Source organism: Mchenga conophoros, linkage group LG7, assembly GCF_057382185.1.
Source record: "Mchenga conophoros isolate Kocher_MC1m ecotype Shallow Benthic linkage group LG7, M_conophoros_male_GT1.1, whole genome shotgun sequence".
Lineage (NCBI taxonomy): Eukaryota > Metazoa > Chordata > Actinopteri > Cichliformes > Cichlidae > Mchenga > Mchenga conophoros.
Window position 1 is genome coordinate 12,646,320 of NC_140532.1, and position 21,273 is coordinate 12,667,592.

The 21,273-nt window shown below is 40.1% G+C and overlaps 1 protein-coding gene across 4 annotated transcripts in view; it reads left to right on the plus strand.

Annotated features, from left to right (window-relative positions):
* The window catches only part of scaper (S-phase cyclin A-associated protein in the ER), a 58,194-nt gene that overhangs the window by 1,948 nt on the left and 34,973 nt on the right, over nt 1–21,273 (plus strand). For 3 of the 4 annotated variants that reach the window (XM_085282151.1, XM_085282154.1, XM_085282152.1), the window contains exons 2-19: nt 5,115–5,232; nt 6,016–6,092; nt 7,390–7,587; nt 10,062–10,162; nt 11,269–11,382; nt 11,892–12,007; nt 12,106–12,392; nt 12,888–13,232; nt 14,448–14,615; nt 14,764–14,830; nt 14,916–15,033; nt 15,374–15,485; nt 15,909–16,049; nt 16,133–16,288; nt 16,379–16,521; nt 17,061–17,142; nt 17,237–17,389; nt 18,587–18,694. In XM_085282151.1, the coding sequence (XP_085138277.1) occupies nt 5,115–5,232; nt 6,016–6,092; nt 7,390–7,587; nt 10,062–10,162; nt 11,269–11,382; nt 11,892–12,007; nt 12,106–12,392; nt 12,888–13,232; nt 14,448–14,615; nt 14,764–14,830; nt 14,916–15,033; nt 15,374–15,485; nt 15,909–16,049; nt 16,133–16,288; nt 16,379–16,521; nt 17,061–17,142; nt 17,237–17,389; nt 18,587–18,694 (2,604 nt within the window). The remainder of the gene's footprint in view (nt 1–5,114; nt 5,233–6,015; nt 6,093–7,389; nt 7,588–10,061; nt 10,163–11,268; nt 11,383–11,891; nt 12,008–12,105; nt 12,393–12,887; nt 13,233–14,447; nt 14,616–14,763; nt 14,831–14,915; nt 15,034–15,373; nt 15,486–15,908; nt 16,050–16,132; nt 16,289–16,378; nt 16,522–17,060; nt 17,143–17,236; nt 17,390–18,586; nt 18,695–21,273) is intronic. The other variant, XM_085282153.1, reaches the window with a different exon arrangement.

The following is a 21,273-nucleotide window of genomic DNA, read 5'->3' on the forward strand; positions in this document are numbered from 1 at the left end:
CATTTACTGTAAAGAGATAGGACAGGCTGCATCAGTAGCTCTTGCTACTTTGATGGATTTGTGTTGTTGAATGAGATTTATTGTATATATACATATATATTTTTTAATATTTGTGTCGTCTTATTCTCCACTTGACAAAATAAAGCTCAGGCCACTTGATATGTAAAGAATTTTGCTCACCAAAGTAGGTCAGCTGGGTATCTCCCTTAGGGACATTAAATGGTATCAGACCGATACACGCATTCTGTTTCTGCATGTGTAATGCCAAATGAGCCATGTTCACATTATTCTGTTATTTTTGAATTTAAGGTGGTGTATGTATATACTGTTTTTATTTTAAGCTATGCCCTAATTTTTACTTTTTTACCTCTGAAAACGTATGCCTCATCTCTTCAGTTGCAAATGTGGTAAAAGGACAGTTTTTGTTTTTTTTATCTGAACAGTAGCGCTCATGAGAGACATCCAGGAAAAGAGAGAATGATTTGTTCCATGACTCATTTCTGTTAAGAGAAGAACTGGCTCTCAGTTTAGATTTTTTTTTTAAATGTTTATTATTTTATATAGTTATTTTCATTAGGTATAAAACTATGATTCATAGTTGTCTAAAATATTCAAGTTTGGTCTGGACTCTAGTCAACAGTAGAGTAAATAATTAATGACAAGTGCAGAAGTGGTACGGTCTATTCTAGGGGAAAAACACACTAAGTGGAAGATGCAGAATGATAAACCTCTGATTGCTGCTGATTGCCAGAAATCAGAATATTTAGTTATGTAAGAACCAAATTAAATCAAGCAGACTGCAGTGGTACACCACTTTTTTGCGCTGTTATTGTTCAGCCACTTTTTCTTTCTGCAGTAATGCATCAGCTGTCTAAGAGATACAAATAGCCATTTATTTTCTCTATGACATATGGATCCAGAAAGATGCCGATGCTACATTTCATCACATGGGTTCTTAATGAATGTGATGTCGCTGTATTTATTTTGGTTCGCAGTGTCGGCTTCACCCAGGGTTAAAGTCAAGTTCACTGATGCATACTCAATGTGTAGGTCAACCATGATGCATCCTTTGCACAGAACGGGTTTAGAGCCTCAGCCTCTAGCTGTTCCTTGTCACAGTATGACCTCGTAGACCGCTTCCATACACTTTTATATCAAAGCAACATAATCAGAGCTTTTATGGCAAAATTTTAAAATTGCTATAAATGTACTTTTTGCTTACTGTTTGACATAAAAATCTGCCGAAAATGCACTGAATGAACATAAAGTACCATTGATTTCCTTGTTTGAGTGTTTTTTGCCCGTTATGTTTTGTTTTTTGGGGCAATGAAAACACATTGTACTGCGGAACACTGTTTTAACGGCTGAACAAAATCAGTGTCTGAGGTATATTAAAACTGAAGTAACCATAGCAACAGTGCTTAGGCTTCAGGCCTGCTCATTGCTCATAAAACTATTATTGCTGAAAGAACTGGGTGAGAATTAGTCAGTATGTATTTTATGTTATCTACAATTCTATTTATGCTGAACATAAAAAGTGGGTCACAAACATATTTTATTTATTTACTTTAAGCTGTGAATGTTTACTTAATTTATTGTATAAGTGAGCGTGGCTCAAGAGTTGGGAGTTCGCCTTGTAATTGGAAGGTTGCCGGTTCGAGCCCCGGCTCAGACAGTCTTGGTCGTTGTGTCCTTGGGCACGACACTTCACCCGTTGCCTACTGTTGGTGGTCAGAGGGCCCGGTGGCGCCAGTGTCCGGCAGCCTCGCCTCTGTCAGTGCGCCCCAGGGTGGCTGTGGCTACAATGTAGCTTGCCATCACCAGTTTGTGAATGTGTGTGTGAATGGGTGGATGACTGGATATGTAAAGCGCTTTGGGGTCCTTAGGGACTAGTAAAGCGCTATATAAATACAGGCCATTTACCATTTATAATAAAATAAGACAGTGCAGGCTCCAATTTGAACTGGGTCTGTAAAATGTACATTAAAAGAGAGTGCATGGATTTGCAAATGTCATAAACCCATGCTTTATTCACACTAGAAGATAGAAAACATAGCAAATGTTTGAACTAAGAAAATTTGCCATTTCAAAGGAACAGTGTGTAAAATCTCACCACTAGATGTCAGTAGATTGCAATAGCAATTCTGTGTTCTTACTGCCCCAATTTTTTTTTTTTTTTTTTTGCTTTAAATGTCACTCAAGCCTAATATTAGCTGGCACAATGTTAGCTTACAACCAGCTGTTTGTTGTTTTATGTGGCTCGTTGCCTGTCTAATGTGCTGGCAATAAGTAATTGCAATAATATCAGGAATAAACGACCACGTTAATGTCCATTTTCCTGTGTTAGAGCCCTGACTTTAATTCAGAAGATTAGGTTTTAGGTGAGGAGAAAGACGCTGAGGTGGAATCAGGGACGGAGCAGTGGTCGAGGAGGATAAAAGCATACTGAGAAAGAGTTGATAAAAAATGTACATGTACAAATGTTAAATGGTTATGTATAGTTTAAAAGTGCTATTTGTGGTTTTTAAATTAAAAGTAACTTATGAGGCGAACTACATATGTGGTCGATCTCAGGCCACATACATAAAATGTGATTAGCCAGAATGCCGACACTCATCTCAGCTATAGTATTCAAGATGGCGAGACAACATGGTGACTTACACTAACCAGTCACATGTCTGAAGTATTACTAGATTACTTCTAAGTTTATGAGAACATGTTAATTTGTTAGAAGATGTCATTGCACAGTTATCAGTGTATATTTATGAGTACAACATGTTTTGTTTTAGGTTTTATTCGTTTAAATAACATAAAAAAATTACTTAGTGTACTTTATAAAGAAAAAAAATCAGGTAGTTTTGTGATGGCAACAAAAAAAGTGTGAGAAGAACATGTTTGAGCATCTGTGTAGCATCTTTTCTTCTTTAAACAAGAGTCCATAAACTTCTGGGAACTGAGAAGATCAGCTATTGTCTTTTATGAGATGAGTGTCGTCCCATTCTTCTTGATACGGGATTCTAGCTCTTCAGCTATGAAGCCATGGTGTTTTAATGGCTACTGTGTGTGGTTTATCATCATCTTTCTAGCTTTGGCCCATGGACTGTGGTGGAAGAGGTTTAACCTGCTTTTGTGGATGGTATGGTGAGCTGTGTTTAGACAGTGATTTCTAGAAGTGTTCATGAATGCATCCAGTTATCATTATAAAAGAATAAAACATTTTTAATGCAGTGCCAACTGACGGTCCAAAGGTCATGGCGGCCAGTGCTGATTTTCCAGCCTTGTCACACACATGCACTTCTCCAGATTGAACCTTTGCCCATCTTTACTTCTGAAAAACTCCCACAACCCTTTTGTTGCCTCCTTTCCAAGTTTTTTGAGACATGTTCAGGGCTCGCAAAATCACTAGCCCGACGTCTCGAGGCTAGCGATTTTTCCAGTCGGGCTACCAAAATCTATCTTAGCCCTGCCCGTCGGGCTATCATAGGAAAACTATATGTCAATGCTTTTGCATTCTTTCAAAAATGTAGCTGAGTAATTATGTCATTGGCATCGATGAGCCACTGTCAATGTGTGACATATTGAAATCGCGTTTGAATTTGCGCTTGTTTTTTTTGCTTTCACTGTCACTTTGCGATCGCGCGAACGGTGTGTAGAGTGCGGCAGCACTGATTGGTGAGTGACGATTAATTGCGCACCAATTCCTCTGACATCGTCTTATGTGGCTCAAGAGTTGGGAGTTCGCCTTGTAATCGGAAGGTTGCTGGTTCGAGCCCCGGCTTGGACAGTCTCGGTCGTTGTGTCCTTGGGCAAGACACTTCACCCGTTGCCTACTGGTGGTGGTCAGAGGGCCCGGTGGCGCCAGTGTCCGGCAGCCTCGCCTCTGTCAGTGCGCCCCAGGGTGGCTGTGGTTACAATGTAGCTTGCCATCACCAGCGTGTGAATGTGTGTGTGAATGGGTGGATGACTGGATATGTAAAGCGCTTTGGGGTCCTTAGGGACTAGTAAAGCGCTATATAAATACAGGCCATTTACCATTTATCACTCATTAGCTTACTATTCAAACGTGACAAGTGAAATCTCCCGCAGCAAGCTTAAACATGTCATAGAGGTTGATTGCGCAGAGAATCGCTGACCGTTATGTAAGTACATGTGTAAAAGCAGCAGGATTTACACCGGTATTTTAGTTCTGCTCAGCCAAATAAGACAGGTCAGGGTGAAGAAGGTGCAGCCAAAGAAAAGCCTACCACAAAACGGAAAAGTTATGACAAATCAGACTATGAGGCAAAAAGAAAGCGCAGCTTTTTTTGGTTTTCATGGACAAAAGCTAAATAACATAATGTTCTGCCAGGTGTGTTGTGAGTTTAATTCGATTTCTGAGTCGACAAGCGCCTTTGTTACTGGGACCAGTAATTTTAAGAAAGACCCCATCAGAACCCATGAGAAATGCAAAAAATGCATTATTGACCAGTCTGCAATGTCTTTCCCAGAACAAACAGCAATTGCAAAAAACATACTAAAAATAAACCAAGCACAAGAAGAAGTCCTGAAAAATCTGTTTACAACAGCGTACTATGTTGCAAAGAGTGAACTACCATTGGCAAAATTTAGCAGTCTTTGCAAACTTCAAAAAGCAAATGGCCTAGATCTTGGTTCCACTTACGTCTTACCCGTGACTTCAGTGGAAATTTCCGATTCAGGATCTGACACAGACTGATTCATGTTCTACACAGTTCTTGCAAGTTCATAGAAATTTCTGTTCAATTAGAACCAAGTATTTGAGTTGATGATTGTAATTTTTATACAGCTGTTGTGATTTGTATTTTAACAATTTTTGATTAATTTTTTTTTTCCGTTACAATATTATACTTTAATGTATAATATTGTAAAGGAAACAAAACATAAAAAAATTGCTCTCTTTTTTTATTCGGGCTACTTAAATTTATTTTGGGCTACCAAAAACTGAAGAGTGCTGGCCCAAAGTTTTGTGAGCCTTGATGTTGCTGGCACAAATAATGTGACTAACACTCTGATTCATCCTTTGTTAGGTCGAGAATAAAATGAAGGGGGAAAATCCAGTCAGATTTAATGTGTTGAGTCTTATGTCTGTCCCGCAGGCTTCATTTCAGCGCTCCAACAGCCATGACAAAGTGCGAAAGATAGTTGCTGAAGAGGGCCGTGCTGCTCGAAACCTCATTGCCTGGAGCGTCCCTCTAGAGAGCAAAGAGGAGGAAGGTTGGTAGCTTAATGCAAAGTAAAAAAAAAATTTTATGCCGTTAATTTATGATGCTGCAGATGTTGTTGTGGATAATTTATTAAAGGTGATAGCCCGTGACCCCAGGATATGGTTATCTGTCTTTGCCAATATTGTTCAGCATTTTATATGTTATTCATTAAAAATGTTGTTGTACACTGTCAACTGGAACCAGATGGTTATTTTTCTTCTCATGGCTCAACTGATAAAATGAGTACTTCAGATTTCTTAAGCAGACTGTTTAAACTTGATGCATGCTCTTGTGTTTTAGAATAAATAAAATATATTTGTGTTTTTAAATGGTGACAATGGGGGGGTTGTCTTTGAAATAGTCTAATCCTAACACTTCTGAGAAACCCACTCAACATGCTCACCCATTTTTCTCATTTTCACTCTGCTTCTCTTTTATTTGTGGGTCAGTTCAGTTTTATTTATTTAAGGCCTTGTTTTTGCTCCAAAGTTTGAGGATGAATTAAGGTCCAGCTTTTGAAATTGTAGTTTAATCTTGTGTTTGTATGTTTGTTTGTTTTTTTACATAAGGCTTACCTAATCCTCTGCAACTCTATAATTAATCATTTACAATCAAGTGTTTATTTTGTATTTCACTTCTCAATGATTCTCTTTTTTTTTTTTTTTTTACATATGTGACGTATTTATTTGTCACAACAATTATATATTCATTGTTGGCCAGATTTAAGCTCTGATTATTTATCCACTATCTAAATGCAAGCCTCATATTTTTTTCCTCTCTCCTCTTTACTTAGCAAAGTCCAAAGGCAACTCCAGTGGCAGTTCCAGGTCTCAGAGAATCAATTCGGGACAACAAAGGAATAAAAAGCAGGTTGGAATACCGTCCTCCAACACTAGAGGGCACTTTTTACTAACTTATTTCATCTTTGACTTCTGCCTCATGCCCCTGAAACCCTAAAAAACGAACTTGATGCAAGCCTGTCTGTGGTGGTTGCGAAACTTTGTATGAAGTCCTTTAATATTTTTCTCCTGGATGCAACCAAAATCTGCCTCAAGTTAGCGCTCTGATGGGCCTTCACAGTGTGTACTTCTCTCTCATATGCACCTGAAATTTGGCAAACTATTTGTGCCTACCAATACAAGAGATTATTGCATCAACTGGACTGTTAAATGTTTAATAATGTTAGTTTCTTTGTGAGTGGGCTTCCATATAAAAATAATGAGGTAAAGGTAGCATGACTCTGTAACACTGCTGTGCAGTCAGTGTTTGTGCTTTCCCTACAAATCCAGCCACATGATGTTAAAAATTCAGCTCACTGTGATGTCAGTGCTTCAGCAGTCAAAGTTTCTCATTTAACACTTAGTTTTTATCATTATTTTAAACTGATCAGGGTTTAGTTGGAAATCTTCATTATTTAGTGCAAGTAGCTGTTTGAAAAACATTTCAAAACCAAAAATATGCAGTGAGGTAAAATTTATAATATATCTTATTCTTTATTTATTGGACACTGGAGATTTTCAGAATAAAAGATTAATTGAGCTCAGTCAGAAGTCATTTCCTTATCAGATTCCCAGTTATGAGAAGCTATTGGGCTACTGTCCAAACTTCTTTACCTGCAGATCTCAAATTTGATTTTTTTTTTTTTAACCATTTGTCAAATTTTAGTTTAATGTTGTTGTTATTTTGTTTTGTTTTTTTAATCACTAAACAGTAAGTGTTTATTAAAGGCTTTGAAGTGATATTTGTTTTAAATTTGTGAGTTAGATATTGAAATAAAACAAATGAATAAACTAAAGCCTAAAAGTAAAGCACACCATACTGTTATAAAGGGACTCATTAATAAACTGGAGTGCTTTGTGTTTTACTTTTGGCCTTAAGTACAGATAATTTGTCAAGAGATTGCGATAATGTGTATGTTTACGTTTTTAAAAAATATTCTTGCCATTTTCCTAAATGTTCTCTCTTATTGTTCGTGGGGCTCTGCTTGTGGTGTTTTCTGTGGTGTTTGCATTCAAAGTGGTAGTTCAACGTAATGTTTCCAGCATATTTGCTATTATCTTGGCTCTATGATACCTATGTTCGGTGCCTTAGTCAGCAGAAATCCTTACAGAGCACCTGTAAATGGTAGGGGGAAGACGGAGCTTTTCAGTTTGCTCTTTCTCCACAGAATGCTGCCGTGGAAAATAAAGGCACAGCTGGAGCTTTGCTGGAAAAGGGGCCAGAGAAGAGCCCCACAAAAGTCAGACAGCCCCGAAAGGTGGACCTGCGAGCGCGCTACTGGGCATTCCTCTTTGATAATCTGCGTCGGGCTGTGGATGAGATTTACGTCACTTGTGAATCTGATCAGAGCGTCTTAGAATGCAAGGTTAGTCTGCATCGAGGAGCGTAAAAAAGGGGGGGGGAAGAGTTCTGCATAGGAATGCTGATCCTAGTTTTGGGATCACTGGGTTTATGTCCTGACCAGTACAAATGTCTTTAGCAAGTTTGAAATGTCGTATGATTTGTGAACACTAGAGGGGGACATTGAAAGCATGACAAACATCTCACATTCATCTCGAGTCTGCTTAATGTCAGAGGGGCTCTCTAAAGGCTTGCTGGTGAGACAATTATCACAGGGCTCTCTCTTCACATTGGCATGAATAATATTGATGACTGACTGTAAACAATACGTATGCATGTTAATAACAGGGTTTGGCGGTTTCCGCTCTTTGACATAAACCACCAACATTTCTGATTCTCTGCTTTGCGGAAGTGTATTTTGGTAGCACTGATATGTCGCTCCAGAGCGTATGGGCGTGATAGTACCGGTCATTGATTCTTCTGCCGTGGTGCATTATGCTGATCATTGTCCTGGTAACGGTCTGCGGTCAGTACCACAGCCCTCTGGTGTGGTCGGCTCGCTGTCATTGCCACAGCGCAGCTCCCTGTGGCGTGATCAGCACGCTGTCATGTGTCCTGTGTCAGACAACAAGCTGCTAGTTGTGTTTTTTCCTTTCTCATACCACTATATCTCTCAACACGCTAATGCTGTCTAATGGCCATGAAGCTGGGCGCTGTTCATAATCCCCCATCCCACCCAGCTTGGGCTTAATGGACACTGATAAATGATGGAGTCATCTGGAGGGGAAGCAGAGTGCTCTGATAGCCCCCAGCCACAATCCCCTGGTGTAGCTGTGGGCAATCAGCATGTGTACTCTCTCACACAAACGGCTCACCATTTTTTCCACCTAAAAACTTATGAACATCAACACAATCATTATCAGGAAGTAATTCTCTGCCGCAGCTCTGTTACTGTAATACTTTATGCAATTTTGAGGGGAATGTAGCCCTGACCTAATGTTTTTCCATTTACAGGGTAATTGTCCATATAGCAGAATGATTCCTGTATGTTTAAGCATAATCCCCACAACCTCAGTTCTAATTACTTCACACAAACTGCTTATTTTACCCACCTAGTACAGGCAAGAAACATACTCTGTATTCTTCTTGCTTTGAGATCAGTTAAGACTTGTATTTTCTAATTTGTGTACATGGACAGAAACGGGCTATTCTGGACTTCTGGCGTTCAAATAAATTAAAAAAAAAAAAAACACAAGACAATGTGAACTATAAAATATTTCCTTCCCAGAAGTCAATAAGTCTGACCTTGACTGAACATGACATGGCTGATCATTTTTGTTTGGACCACAAGCTTTTACTGGCCCTCTTGCTTTATGACAATGCCTCGTGAAGGTTAAATCCATTTCTCATGAATTATTATTTGGTGGTTATTTTTGGCTAAGCGTGTCTGTTCTCTGTCCTCTGCTTTATGGTGCTTTCACTCAATGTTGGTTTAGCTGTCAAATGCACAGCAAACCTTCATTACCAAATGAAGCGAGCCGCAGCAGTAGACACTGGCTGTTAACCAGCCCTAATCAGCAAACCTGCTCAATGCATCTTTCACTGGACTGACTTGTCTATTAACTAAAAGCACTGTGAAGGTTTACTCTCAATTACCACTCCCTTCATGCTCCCCATCAATCAGTTGTGTCTGTTTCATTAGAGCTCTGGGGAGAAAAAAAACCCTCCACAGCCTACCACTTCTGAGTAACCAACACCGGCTGAGTACAAGTGCAGATAATGGGCATTTGTTAAAAGGAATTTGCCTTCATTGTTCTTGAAGCTTTCAGTCAAGTGTTTTTCTTAACATTCATTGAAACTTTGCGGATCAGCTCCTGCTTTCTAGCAAAACTTTGCAAGTTCTCTTTTGTCAGTTTTTAATTCGTTAAGTACAATTTTTTATTTTATTTTATTTTTTTTAGGAAAAAAAATCTGTGACGAAGATAATAAAAAGGCTGTTTTTCACTTCTTTTTTTCAGTTTATCCTTTTGATAATAAAGTGTCACAAAAGGGTTAAACATGCCAAACCTTATTTCCCGTGGTCCATGGTACCACACTGAAATATCTTATTTTAGTCAATAATATATGTTCAATATACTCAAATGTACCTAAACGCTGGAACAAGTGAATTAAAAATTTCTGACTACAAACTCAGATCAAAATCAGCTAATGATTATTTTTAAATAACCTTTTGGAAACGTATGACTATGAATTCTGCTTTGTGGTTTGCACAATTTACAGCAGACACTGCAATGGATTTTTCTTGGTGTTTGCAGGGATATGTAAGAATATTTTAAAATGCTTTTAGTGTTGAGCAAATATTGAGTGCACATCCATCAGTTATTTATTTTAAACTTGAGGGGTTTTTGTGTGCTATATTTTTTATTATTTTTTTTATTATTCATATTTTGTGTTTTCTAAATTGTGGTTTCTCTGTACTGTTATACCTGCTGTCTTCAGGAGGTGTTGATGATGCTGGACAACTATGTACGGGACTTCAAAGCTCTCATAGACTGGATCAACCTTCAGGAGAAGTTGGAGAAAACAGATGCTCAGAACAGGTCATTTTAAGATGCTCTTCACTTTTTCAGTGGACCTCATTCACAAGCATTGCTCACGAACAATCTGACTGTAAACTAGGCATACATTTTGTGCACAAATCTGTGTGCAAACACATTTAGTACATTATTTTATGAGGACATTTAGATTTGCCTCAAATCATGCTTACAATTGATGGAAGCCAGACTGTATCAAAAAAAATGTAAAGACACATATTTGAACTGTGATGTAGTGATGGTGTCTTATTAGTTACTATTTACAGTTTTCCAAAGCAAGCTAAGCCAAAAAATGTTCATAAACAATAATAAGGAATTAAACTGCATGTTTAGAACATAGTATATTAACTGACAATGTGTAAGCTAGCCCCCCCCCCCCCCCTCCTCCATTAAACATATGCAACCTTTTCAATACTAGTTTTTACCAACACAAAGACCAGACAAAATAAAGGGCACAAAACGTTCCAGATATTTAATGCACAATATGTCACTCCCAAGGAAATCCACTTAGGGAAACTTGTTTTCTTATATAGAGAAACAGACGCATGGTAGCATGCAGATTGAGATGTGAAACCAAATCAGGTCTGATTTTGATTTACTAACATACCCACAGTTTTGTTCTGTCAGAACAAAATTGGTTTGTGTGCTTTTTTTTTTTCCTTTTTCCTAAATCCGACAGTACTCTTGAACGGTACTATTTTCTGGTCAGAGTAAGGGGCATTTCCAAACTCGTATGAGGCCCATTGTTTTTGTTTTTCTTTCATTCTCATTCTCGTCCCACTTTGAATTGCTCCCTGAGGTGGAACCAAAAATGCGGGTGTCCGGTCCCTGGCTTTGAGTCACAAACAGAATGAATCAATAGCCTTGGCTTTAATTCAAAGAGATCCAGCAGTTTATTGGCTTCTCTTTAACACAGTGACCATTGCAGCTGTAAATTTGAAACGGGCTGTTAATCAATAGAACAACCTGGAACTTTTACATGCTTCATTTATTGCATACATTGCTACAAGTGAATCAACCATCTGACTGATTTCGCAAATGTGTGAGTCAAGTGTTTGTGTTTGGCAACTAGAAAAAGTTTAGTGATGTACGGCACTTTCACTTTTGTTCAGGCCAACTTCTTTAGCCTGGGAGGTGCGTAAGATGTCTCCGGGACGTCATGTGATGCCAAGCCCCACAGACAGAATGGTACCTACGCCAGGTGCACGTCGCGCCCTCAACTTTGGGTAAGCTTTTACCTGTTATTGTTTCCAGTCTAGCATTGTATCATAAGGCATCCTGTGATTCACCAATCAATATTTGTTATGATGCATTATGGTTGTTTTTGTAGAGGTTAGGAAGTGCAGACTATCTAGCAAGACAGCCAATGAAGCATTTGTTTAATGCAATTTGTTGAGTGTCTCACTCTTGGGCAGCAGAATCAGTGGAAGGTGTAGATGAAAGTGTCAGTTAAAGTCTGCTGAAGCATCGGTTCAATATGTGCACCGCTCTGTAATCTGATGCTGCAGGAAATGGATATTGATCATGACGGAGGCCTGTTGTCCAATACGTCCATTGCTATCTCACAGTGGAATGTACTCAGATGCTTTGGCTAGACGCTTTCTTAAGATTGCTGAAGCTTTACAGACAGGCAACACAGTAGGAGCTGCTCAGACATTGAAGGAGGGGATTGTACCTGTTGAGTTTAATGGCCATTTGTTTGTTCTGATGCATGCTCTGTATGTGTCTTCATCAGTGGTCCTCCTGCAACCAGGCACTCTCACACAGGCCCCAGCTGGGCAGACCGAGTAAAGTGCACTCAGTCCGTCCTTGGCTCCTGTCAACCCACAACATCCCAGGCAGAAAAACCTGGTAAGAAACCCCTCATAAAATCGCACTTCACTCTGTACTTAAAAGAGAGTGCAGTTTAATCTTCTCCTTGATTTACGGAGCGCCTTGTGTGTTCACAGGTAAAAAGGACGCAGAAGGCTGGGAAACGGTACAGCGAGGACGCACTGCCAAACCTCGCTCTGCCGCCATGGTTGCCAAGGTCAGTCCTGTCTTGGCTTGCGTCACCCCAAAACAGGACAACAATAAGGGTAACCAGTCGCGTGCGCCACCACAAGCAAATGAGCAACTCCGTCCCGAGTGTCCCCGCCACAAGGACGTGAGTCAGACAGACACCAAGCAGCAAATCCCTTCGGAGCCTGAGCCACAAGAGGAGGTTGAAGGTCCAGAGAATGGACAAATAATGGAGGTACTAATGTTTAGTACCTTGTGACGTCTTTCTGCCCGAACAGTCCCTGGATATCAATTATTCATGATAAGCGTGTATTGTAACACTAGACCATTTTATCAGCCGTATTTGTTTTTGTTTGGGCTTGATGGTATTCATAGACAGACTGTCGAGACGGGGATATCAACTTTGAAACGATTGATTGCGCGCTGACATTTCAGAGGCATAAAGCCCATCTTCACTGTCATGAAATAAATACGCAGACAATGCATCAAGACACACTTGGTAAGGGTGTGTTATAGCTATCTAAATTGTATTTGCATTCTTTGTTTATTTTAATCATAAGTGGATATTTAGGGCATGTCGGTTCCAGCTTCCTTGCATGATTTGTTTTTCAGCTGTGTGTCCAATAGTGACTGTTTTGGTTTTATTTTTGAATTTCTTTCATGAATTGCTTTATATATGCATGTCTTTAATTGAGTTTGCGTGTGTTTGTGTGTGTGACTGTCGGTGCAGCCCCCAGCAGAGAGTCCACAAGGCTCGGGGCAGTGTGTCGACGCACCCTGTGAAGACGTGCCTCCCACCATAGCAGCCCTTACCCCATTCCAACCCCCAGAGCACACCCCATCCATAACCTCACCCACAGACATTACCTTATCAGTCCCAGTTTCTGTCGTGACCCTCGCCACATCACTAGATCTACCCCAGACGGATGGCCTCAGTACACAGTTGGCCTTTGGGGACAGTGGGGCTGAGGGGGGCACGTCACAGGGCATGGCCACATCTGCTGCAGGACAGGTCGAGACTCCCATGGCAGCGGTGAAACTGGAGAGTGTGCTGGACCCCACAGAGCTTTCTACTGTGAGTGCTGAGAGATGGAGGAGCAGAGGGAGGGGAGGGCTGGGAGGGCAGGGATCCCCAAGGATCTTTCACCGCCTAAACAAAGTCAATCTTAAGAGACCTCCAGACCAAATGTGCAGGCAAGAGTATATAGCTCTGTGTAGTGTTGTTGTAGTACCATTCACTGTTAAGAATAGTTGTGTGTAGATGTAGATTGTATTCAACCTACTCCAACCAAGTTTTACTGAACACAAAATGCTCCACAAACGGAATTATTTATTTATTTATTTCCGTATAAAGTTTTTAATTACTGTTGTCTTCTGCTTCAGGCTTTGTCTTTTCTTTAAGGCCTCATTTGGAGAATGCAAACACACAGTTCCATTTAATTAAAGGATGAATTTGCATTTAAATATGATTTATATTATGTAGAACCTTCCCTTAGTCTGAATATTAACTAGTCTGATCTTTTGCAGAATACTGGTATACCTACACTGAAAACTACTCGTGTATACTGCTGCAAATGCAGATCCTTTTGAGAAGCCTCTTCCTTGTTAGTTTACGCTTGATTTAGAGTAATTCCGGCCCTGAAATAATCCCTTATTTTCACAATAATACCTCAAGTCCTCATACATAAAACCCTTAAATAAATTGCTAGTTTCATAGAGCAAAACCATGCCTCCTTCTACCATCTCTTCATCCTCACTGTTAATGTGCCATGCATGTATTTTGGATGCTTCCTCACTTGTGAGAATTGTGGTGATTGTGTTGTACAAACTGTGATTGGGTTGGTATGTTATCCCCCCTTATATTTGGTTCCAGTGACAAATCAAATCACCTTTACAGAAGCTAAAATATATACAGATGTTCTCATGAACGCTTTTCTTCAATTACAAACAGTGGCCCTGTTTTGTTTAGTATTTAATAGCTCATTGACCAGCAGTTTCTCTCTTGGTTCAGGAATAGTTCAGGAAAGTAGGGTTTCAGTGGTGCTGGAGAGATATTGGATAATATAGCTTTCATCTAATCTAACTACTTACATTTCTTCAGTGCTATTTTTGATTAAAGAGGAATCAATTCTGCAACTTTTATTTTTCAAATCAACACAAAAAATTAGTATTTGAACCAAATGTTCAGTGTAAACCAATATTGAATAGTGTACTTGGTGTACAGTGGGATAGTTTTAACATTTATGGAATGTGAAATATGTGTGAGGTGGAATCTGTGCTCTCTGTTCAGCCCCAGTCTATGGCAGAGGTCCTGGCCAAGAAAGAGGAGCTGGCAGACCGGCTGGAGAAGGCTAACGAAGAGGCAATCGCTAGTGCCATTGCTGAGGAGGAGCAGTTGACGAGAGAGATTCAGGCTGAGAACAATGACCTGGAGACTGACAATGAAAGTGACTTCTCTGTAAGATCCGTCATGTTTTTTTATTATGCTTTTGAATGTTTGGTACTTTTAATTTGACAGTCATTAAAATGGTATTTAAGATGTTTTTTTGTTATTATGAATCTACTATTTAAAAAAACAAAAAACAACCCTCAATTATTTACCACAGGCCAGCATCGGTAATGGAAGCTGTGGAGCTAATATAGATTGGAATGACATGCTGGCGGATTACGATGGTATGAAAGGCAACATCTGAGATTTAAACACTTTTTGTAAAGGTAAACACTGCACTCAAGTCTATTTTTGTTGTCCTTCCTGTAGCTCGGGAACCATGGCGGCAGACTACATCATGGGGCGACATGGTAGAGGAAGAGCCCGCTCGGCCTCCTGGACACGGCATCCACATGCATGAGAAATTGTCCTCACCGTCACGTAAAAGGTACCACATCATATATTGCATTTTCTTTTTTTCCCGGCTAGTTGGCTTATTTCGTAACTCAAACTAACGAGATCAGCACAGTTCTTTTTCTTTTTGCCTTCCTGAACAGCACCAAGGTTTACTCTTTAGCAGCCCTCTCCCCTCCCCTACTTTGACAAGGATTGATCCCTGCATCCGGAAAATCAAAGGCTCACTTACTGTGTCTGACCTCTTTCTTTTTAGCTTACCACCCAGAATGTCTAAACAGGCCCTAGGTGTCTGTTAGGGTCTGCGTCTGCCTTCCACATTGTTGATAAGGAGAGGGAAAGAGATGAATGATGCATTTCCATATTTTTGACAGGACCATTGCAGAGTCAAAGAAGAAACATGAGGAGAAACAGCTGAAGGCGCAGCAGCTGAGGGACAAACTCAGAGAAGAAAAGACGCTCAAGCTGCAGAAGCTGTTGGAGAGGGTGAGTAAGTCTGCATGAACTTGACGGAAAGCACCGCGAAGAAGTTCCATGCAAGCTAAGCTTAGCCTGGCTCGCAGCGAGAGATTCTGTCAGCACACTGCCCGATAGAATCACCAAATATTGTAACCCATTCCAGTCACATCTAGGCCAGCTGGCCACAGGCAGTCGTAATGGAGACTCCCAGCCAAAATCAACAGTCTTTCATGAAGTTTGTTTTTGTACTCTCAGCCATGGCAAGAGGAGTTAGTCCCAGAATAATTCAGGTTAACCACATAAATCCATGAAGTGGTGTTTAGTCTCATTAATCCCCACGTGAACACACTGACAGAGGTTAGAAACCGAGCGGTCAGGAATCTATTGTCTGTTTGGTCTTAAAGAATACACTGTGGATTTTTCTTGCTGCTTGCTTTTCACTTTCTGCAGGAAAAGGATGTGAGGAAATGGAAAGAGGAGTTGTTGGAGCAGCGGCGGAGGATGATGGAGGAAAAACTGTTGCACGCCGAGTTTAAGAGGGAGCTGCAACTGCAGGCTATTGTGAAGAAAGCTCAAGAAGAGGAGGCCAAGGTATTAAGAGCGAATCTCTTGCAGTCATACATTTTATATATATATATATTTTCATATTGTCATTCAAGGATGTGTTTTTGCAGGTGAATGAAATTGCTTTCATCAACACCCTGGAAGCCCAAAATAAAAGGCACGATGCCCTTGCCAAGTTAAGTGAATATGAACAACGACTTAATGAACTGCAAGAAGAGAGACAAAGGAGGCAGGAGGAGAAGCAGGCCAGAGATGAGGCTGTGCAGGTGATTAAGAAAAACCTTTTTTGCCTTCATTTATGTTCTCTAATAGGATTTTTAAATTACCAATCCCCCATCTATTCCGCTCCTGTGTAGGAGCGTAAGCGGGTCCTGGAAGCAGAGCGACAGGCCAGAGTGGAGGAGCTGCTGATGAAGAGGAAGGAGCAGGAGGCTCGTATTGAACAGCAGAGGCAGGAAAAGGAGAAAGCCCGAGAGGATGCAGCACGGGAAAGAGCGAGGTTTGTACTTCCAAATCACTTCAGCATGAGTGGAAAACTTACTTTTTGTCCCCCTTTGAGGGGGCGGTTTAAGATTGAGAGATTAAGATTTAAATGGGAAGATATCTGATTTTTATTCTTTAGTCACCAATCAATAGCCCAGGACAAGACTTTCATACAGTGTCAGTTGTCTGTGACTTTGTAAACTGTCCTGATATAGTTGTGCAGTTTTTCCTGCTCACAATGAAACATTGGAGGAGGTGCTAAATTATTCCAGTAAGCAGAATACAGCTTACCACAACTTTAAGTGGCCCAGCAAAGTATCTAGCTATTTTTTATGAATGATGTAGTTAAGTGTTTTATTGTAGATGTTTTCTCTGTTATTATGGATTACTGAGGGGTGGATTGATGAGCTGAAATAGCCGTTCTATTCAAATGAAATCTACAAGTCGTAGTGTCAAAAAAAGAAACGCACCCTCTGATTAAACAGGCTACATCACTTTGATTCTTGCTGTCTTTTTAAGACTTTTAGATGCACTCATTTTATGTCCCATCTGCAGAGACCGAGAGGAGCGTCTGGCTGCTCTCAGCGCTGCTCAACAAGAAGCCATGGAGGAGCTGCAGAAGAAAATTCAGATGAAGGTACATTTATACAGCGCCACCTTGCTTCTTTAACAAACATTAGACAAGAGTCCATGTTTCTCGTATGACCTGGGTTTTTTGGTTTCTTCCATAGCATGATGAGAGCAGCCGCAGGCATATGGAGCAAATCGAACAGAGGAAAGAAAAGGCTGCTGAGCTCAGCAGTGGTCGACATGCTAACACAGACTACGCACCTAAACTGACACCATATGAGCGCAAGAAACAGTGTTCACTGTGTGGAGTTGTGGTATGTAAAGTTTCCAATCAGTCTCTGGATCAGTTAGAGTACTTCACTAATATTTAATGCAGTATCCGAACTATTAACTAACTCTACAACTAACTTTACCAATTAACTTAAATATTTTTATTTTAATCTCCTGAACTAATATATTTATGCGTCTTTGCTATATATAAACACGAGGAAAGCAAAAAAAAAAAAAAAGAAGACCACATTTGACAGGCTGTATGTACACAGAATTACTAACCTGAAGGTGATTCAGAGGAGTTTTGAAAGAGGCCACATTTAAATGAGGATTTAACAGCACCGATTAAACACAGTCACCTAAACAGATTTATGACTGGCCATGATTATGCCTTCCCCCCCCCCCCCCCCCCCCCCCCTCCTTTCTTTCTTTGGAGCATCAGGCAACGAGCAGACACATTTATCTCTGATTAACTGGCTGCCACCAAAACAAGGGTGGGACACCTTGAGTTTTCAAACCAGCATCAGAAAAAGGGGTGGGGAGGAATCTTGTTAAAATGTTAGATGACCTTGGCCAGCATCTGACACTAGGGATCATAGATGGGTCAGCAGCAAGCACTTTATTTAATTATATTAAACACAAACCATTCCAAATGGGCCTGTTTCCAGAAATGGCAGGAAAACATTGCCTGTTGTACACCTGTCTCTTCTAGTTCCTGTTTCTCAAACATCCGCTACAGCTAGTCAGCAATTTGCGATGAGTCAACTGTTGTCATCAGCTTGCTTTTCTTTTTTTTTTTCCCTTGTATGTACATGGTTGCCCTAAGTTCTGTTTATATAATAAAAACCAGAACAATTAAGTGAGATACAAAAGTATATCACTGCAGCATAATGTATGGCAATTGCTCTAACCATTGTCAGCCCCAAGATCTTCATCCATTGGTATTGGCTTATTTTAGTGAATGAACCTAGGGGTTATGCCAAGACCCAAAATATGATAAGATGAGTATTCTGAACAGTCAGTCGTGCAAATCTGCTATAGCAGAGTATATGGAGCTTGACCTAAACATAATAAATCCCTTTCTAAACTAAGCTTTAGAGGAGGCAGTTCTTGTCCCAGTGTATGTGTCTCTGTGGTATATTGTTTCACCACGGCAACATGGGGCCCTGTTGACCTTCTCCTGCCTCTTTCTCCATTGTGTCCACAGCACTGACCTCTGACCACTCTGTTTGTATTTGTAGATAACCTCAGAGGTGCACCTGTTCAGCCACACCAAGGGCAAGAGGCACCAACAGGCCGTGCGAGACAGCAGCAGCATCCAGGGACGGGAGCTCTCCGATGAGGAAGTGGTGCGTATCACTGTCACCCAGCTGGGAACAAACATCCTCTCACTCTGCCAAAGAGTATTGCCCTGTTGCTGCCTGTTTCATGTAAAATAAAAAAATAAAAATAGACAAAGAGCACAGTCTTTTATGACACGGTCATTATTGATGTTTATACGTCCTCTTATATACTGCCACAGGCCTGTAGCTGGCTTTGTGAGATTACAAATGAGCCTTGAAATGTACTCAGTTAAGGTTCAGCGCTTCAGTGGAGGACTGACATCACCCTCTTGTCTCCAGGCTTTTTTATTTTTTGTGTGTCATGGAGCACTTTTCCATGGGAAGGCAGCTCATTAATGCAAGGTAACCTCTCAGGCTGCAATATGAGATTGGCTTTTCAGCAGGGCTCATTGTGAAGGTGACAACTGTTGGTGCTGTACGCAGAACCTTTGGCTTCAGCAGCTCCTTCATTCAAAGCTTTTTTTTCAGTGATGAGTAATTGATAACTTTCCTTTTTTTAATCATTTCCTTTCCAAATGCAGTTTCTTTTTGTTTCCTTTTTGACAGCATCATAACCTTGGGTTTGGGGAGAAAAACAGTTTATATATGAACACTTATGCCTTGTATTTGCTTGATTCACTACATTTTTAGCAGTAATCCTAATACAACCTTAACTTGTCATTTTTCAGCACTAATCATTCAGAATTTAGGTCGTTGCTGAGGTCATCCTCATAATATCCTGCATCTTAATCTTGATGTCATGCTTGGACAATTTGTATTAGATGTGTTATTACAGGACTGAGGCTTTAGCCATTCCTGTACCTCTAATATATAACATTTAGATGTCCAGAATTATCTTTTCTTATTTAAAGTGAAGAGACTTTGTTTGGATAGATTCATCTGCCCCACATATTATTTATATCAAAGCTCAGTTTCACAATTTCATTCACGCCGCTGCCAACTATTTTTCACTGTGGCTCCATAACTCTTCCTGCAGCGAAGGATTTTTAATTAAAATGAAGATGGTTTGTCCAACTGTGCTGTGAGGTCTGTGAGGTCACTCCATAGTTTTTCAGCAGAAGCCGATGTGCCCTCATATTTTTTCATTCTCTCCCATTCTGAGAGACTTGTGAATTAAATTGAAAATTCACTTGTATTCAACAGGGTGGATCGATATACGGGTAGAGGACTTGAGATTGCTTTCCTTTTTTTTTTTTTTCTGCTTTGATATAATGAAATAACATCCAAAACCCATATAACGCAAGGAATTTATATCTAGGGTAATTAATAAATAGGTTTCTCAGAGGAAAGGCTGTTCTTGTCTTTAGCGACTGGCAAGCACGATGAGTAGAGTGATCGCCACGCTGCATCGGGTATCAGAACTGACTTAGGCGAGGCACTGAGTAGTCCTCAAGGACTTGTTGAAGCTGTACTGATAGATACAAATAGAGACGCCTGTTGAAATGTCCAGAAATTTTCTCCCACCACACACGGTTTTGAGATGTGCGGTCGATTCGGTATAGCAACAAAGCTGCTGTTTAAAAGAGCAGTCTCTCCACCAGAATTTATTTGTGTAGTTCAAGCGATTTAAGATTATTTACCTGATAATGAAGGAATAGTTGATTTGCTTTTTTGTTTGCTTTCTGTATGACTTCTGTCCTTCTTTTATGACTGTGTGATTTGCTCAACTAGCAGCCGAGTCTTATCTCTTTATCAAAGAGACTGCATGAAAAGGCTGTTTGTGTATGCCAAATGGAAGTCTACCACGCTGGCCTTTGTATGGTAGAAAAGATGGACTGGATGAGCATATCTTGTAGAATTTGTATTTCTGTAGGCTGTCTTTTTGATCTGTTAAAGGGCAGTTTGTGTCAAGAGGAAGATGAGATGTTTATAGTACTATCTAGTTTCTCTCACCAGAGGCAACGTGTAGCTGCAATGCCCTTTGACCAGTGTTTGTGTAGTTTTGTTGCAGAGGTTCCTTTGGTAGGTAAATATATGTTGTTAAATCTTCTCATCCTAAATTCACAAAGTACATAACAACCTTCAAAAAAGACAAAACAAAGAAAAACAGAATTTATATCCCAATGGATACGTTTTATGTAACTAGTCTTTCCCAACAGATGTGTTTTATCTGTTGGTGAAGCAATTCCATTAAGTGAGCAGCCAGTTCACAGGATGGCCTCTCTGAGAGATTACTGAGCTGCTGTCTTCTAAGCGAGGGATAGCTACGGTCACGAGATATTAGTGACCTGTGATATCAGTGAAACGAGGGCAGAGGTGTGCAAATGCAAATCAGAGGAAACTACAGTCACATTCATTTCAGTGAATCGGTCCTGAAGCTTTGAAAATCTTGCTTCAACTTTAAATGAGGAATGTAATATTGAGATTTAATTGAATTTAATATTGTGATTGTGTGTGTGGTCAAATTTAAACTGGCGTGTTTTGTGTCGACTTTGTATAGAAACTAGAACTAGAGTCACACTCTTTTACTTTTGAAAAAAAAAACCCAAATCATTCAAGAATGCTTCCAAATGAAGTGCCTTGATTTCTTTTATTCTTTTCTTGAACATTAAGACAGTGTCTTAGTTTTTCTCTCGCTCTCTTTC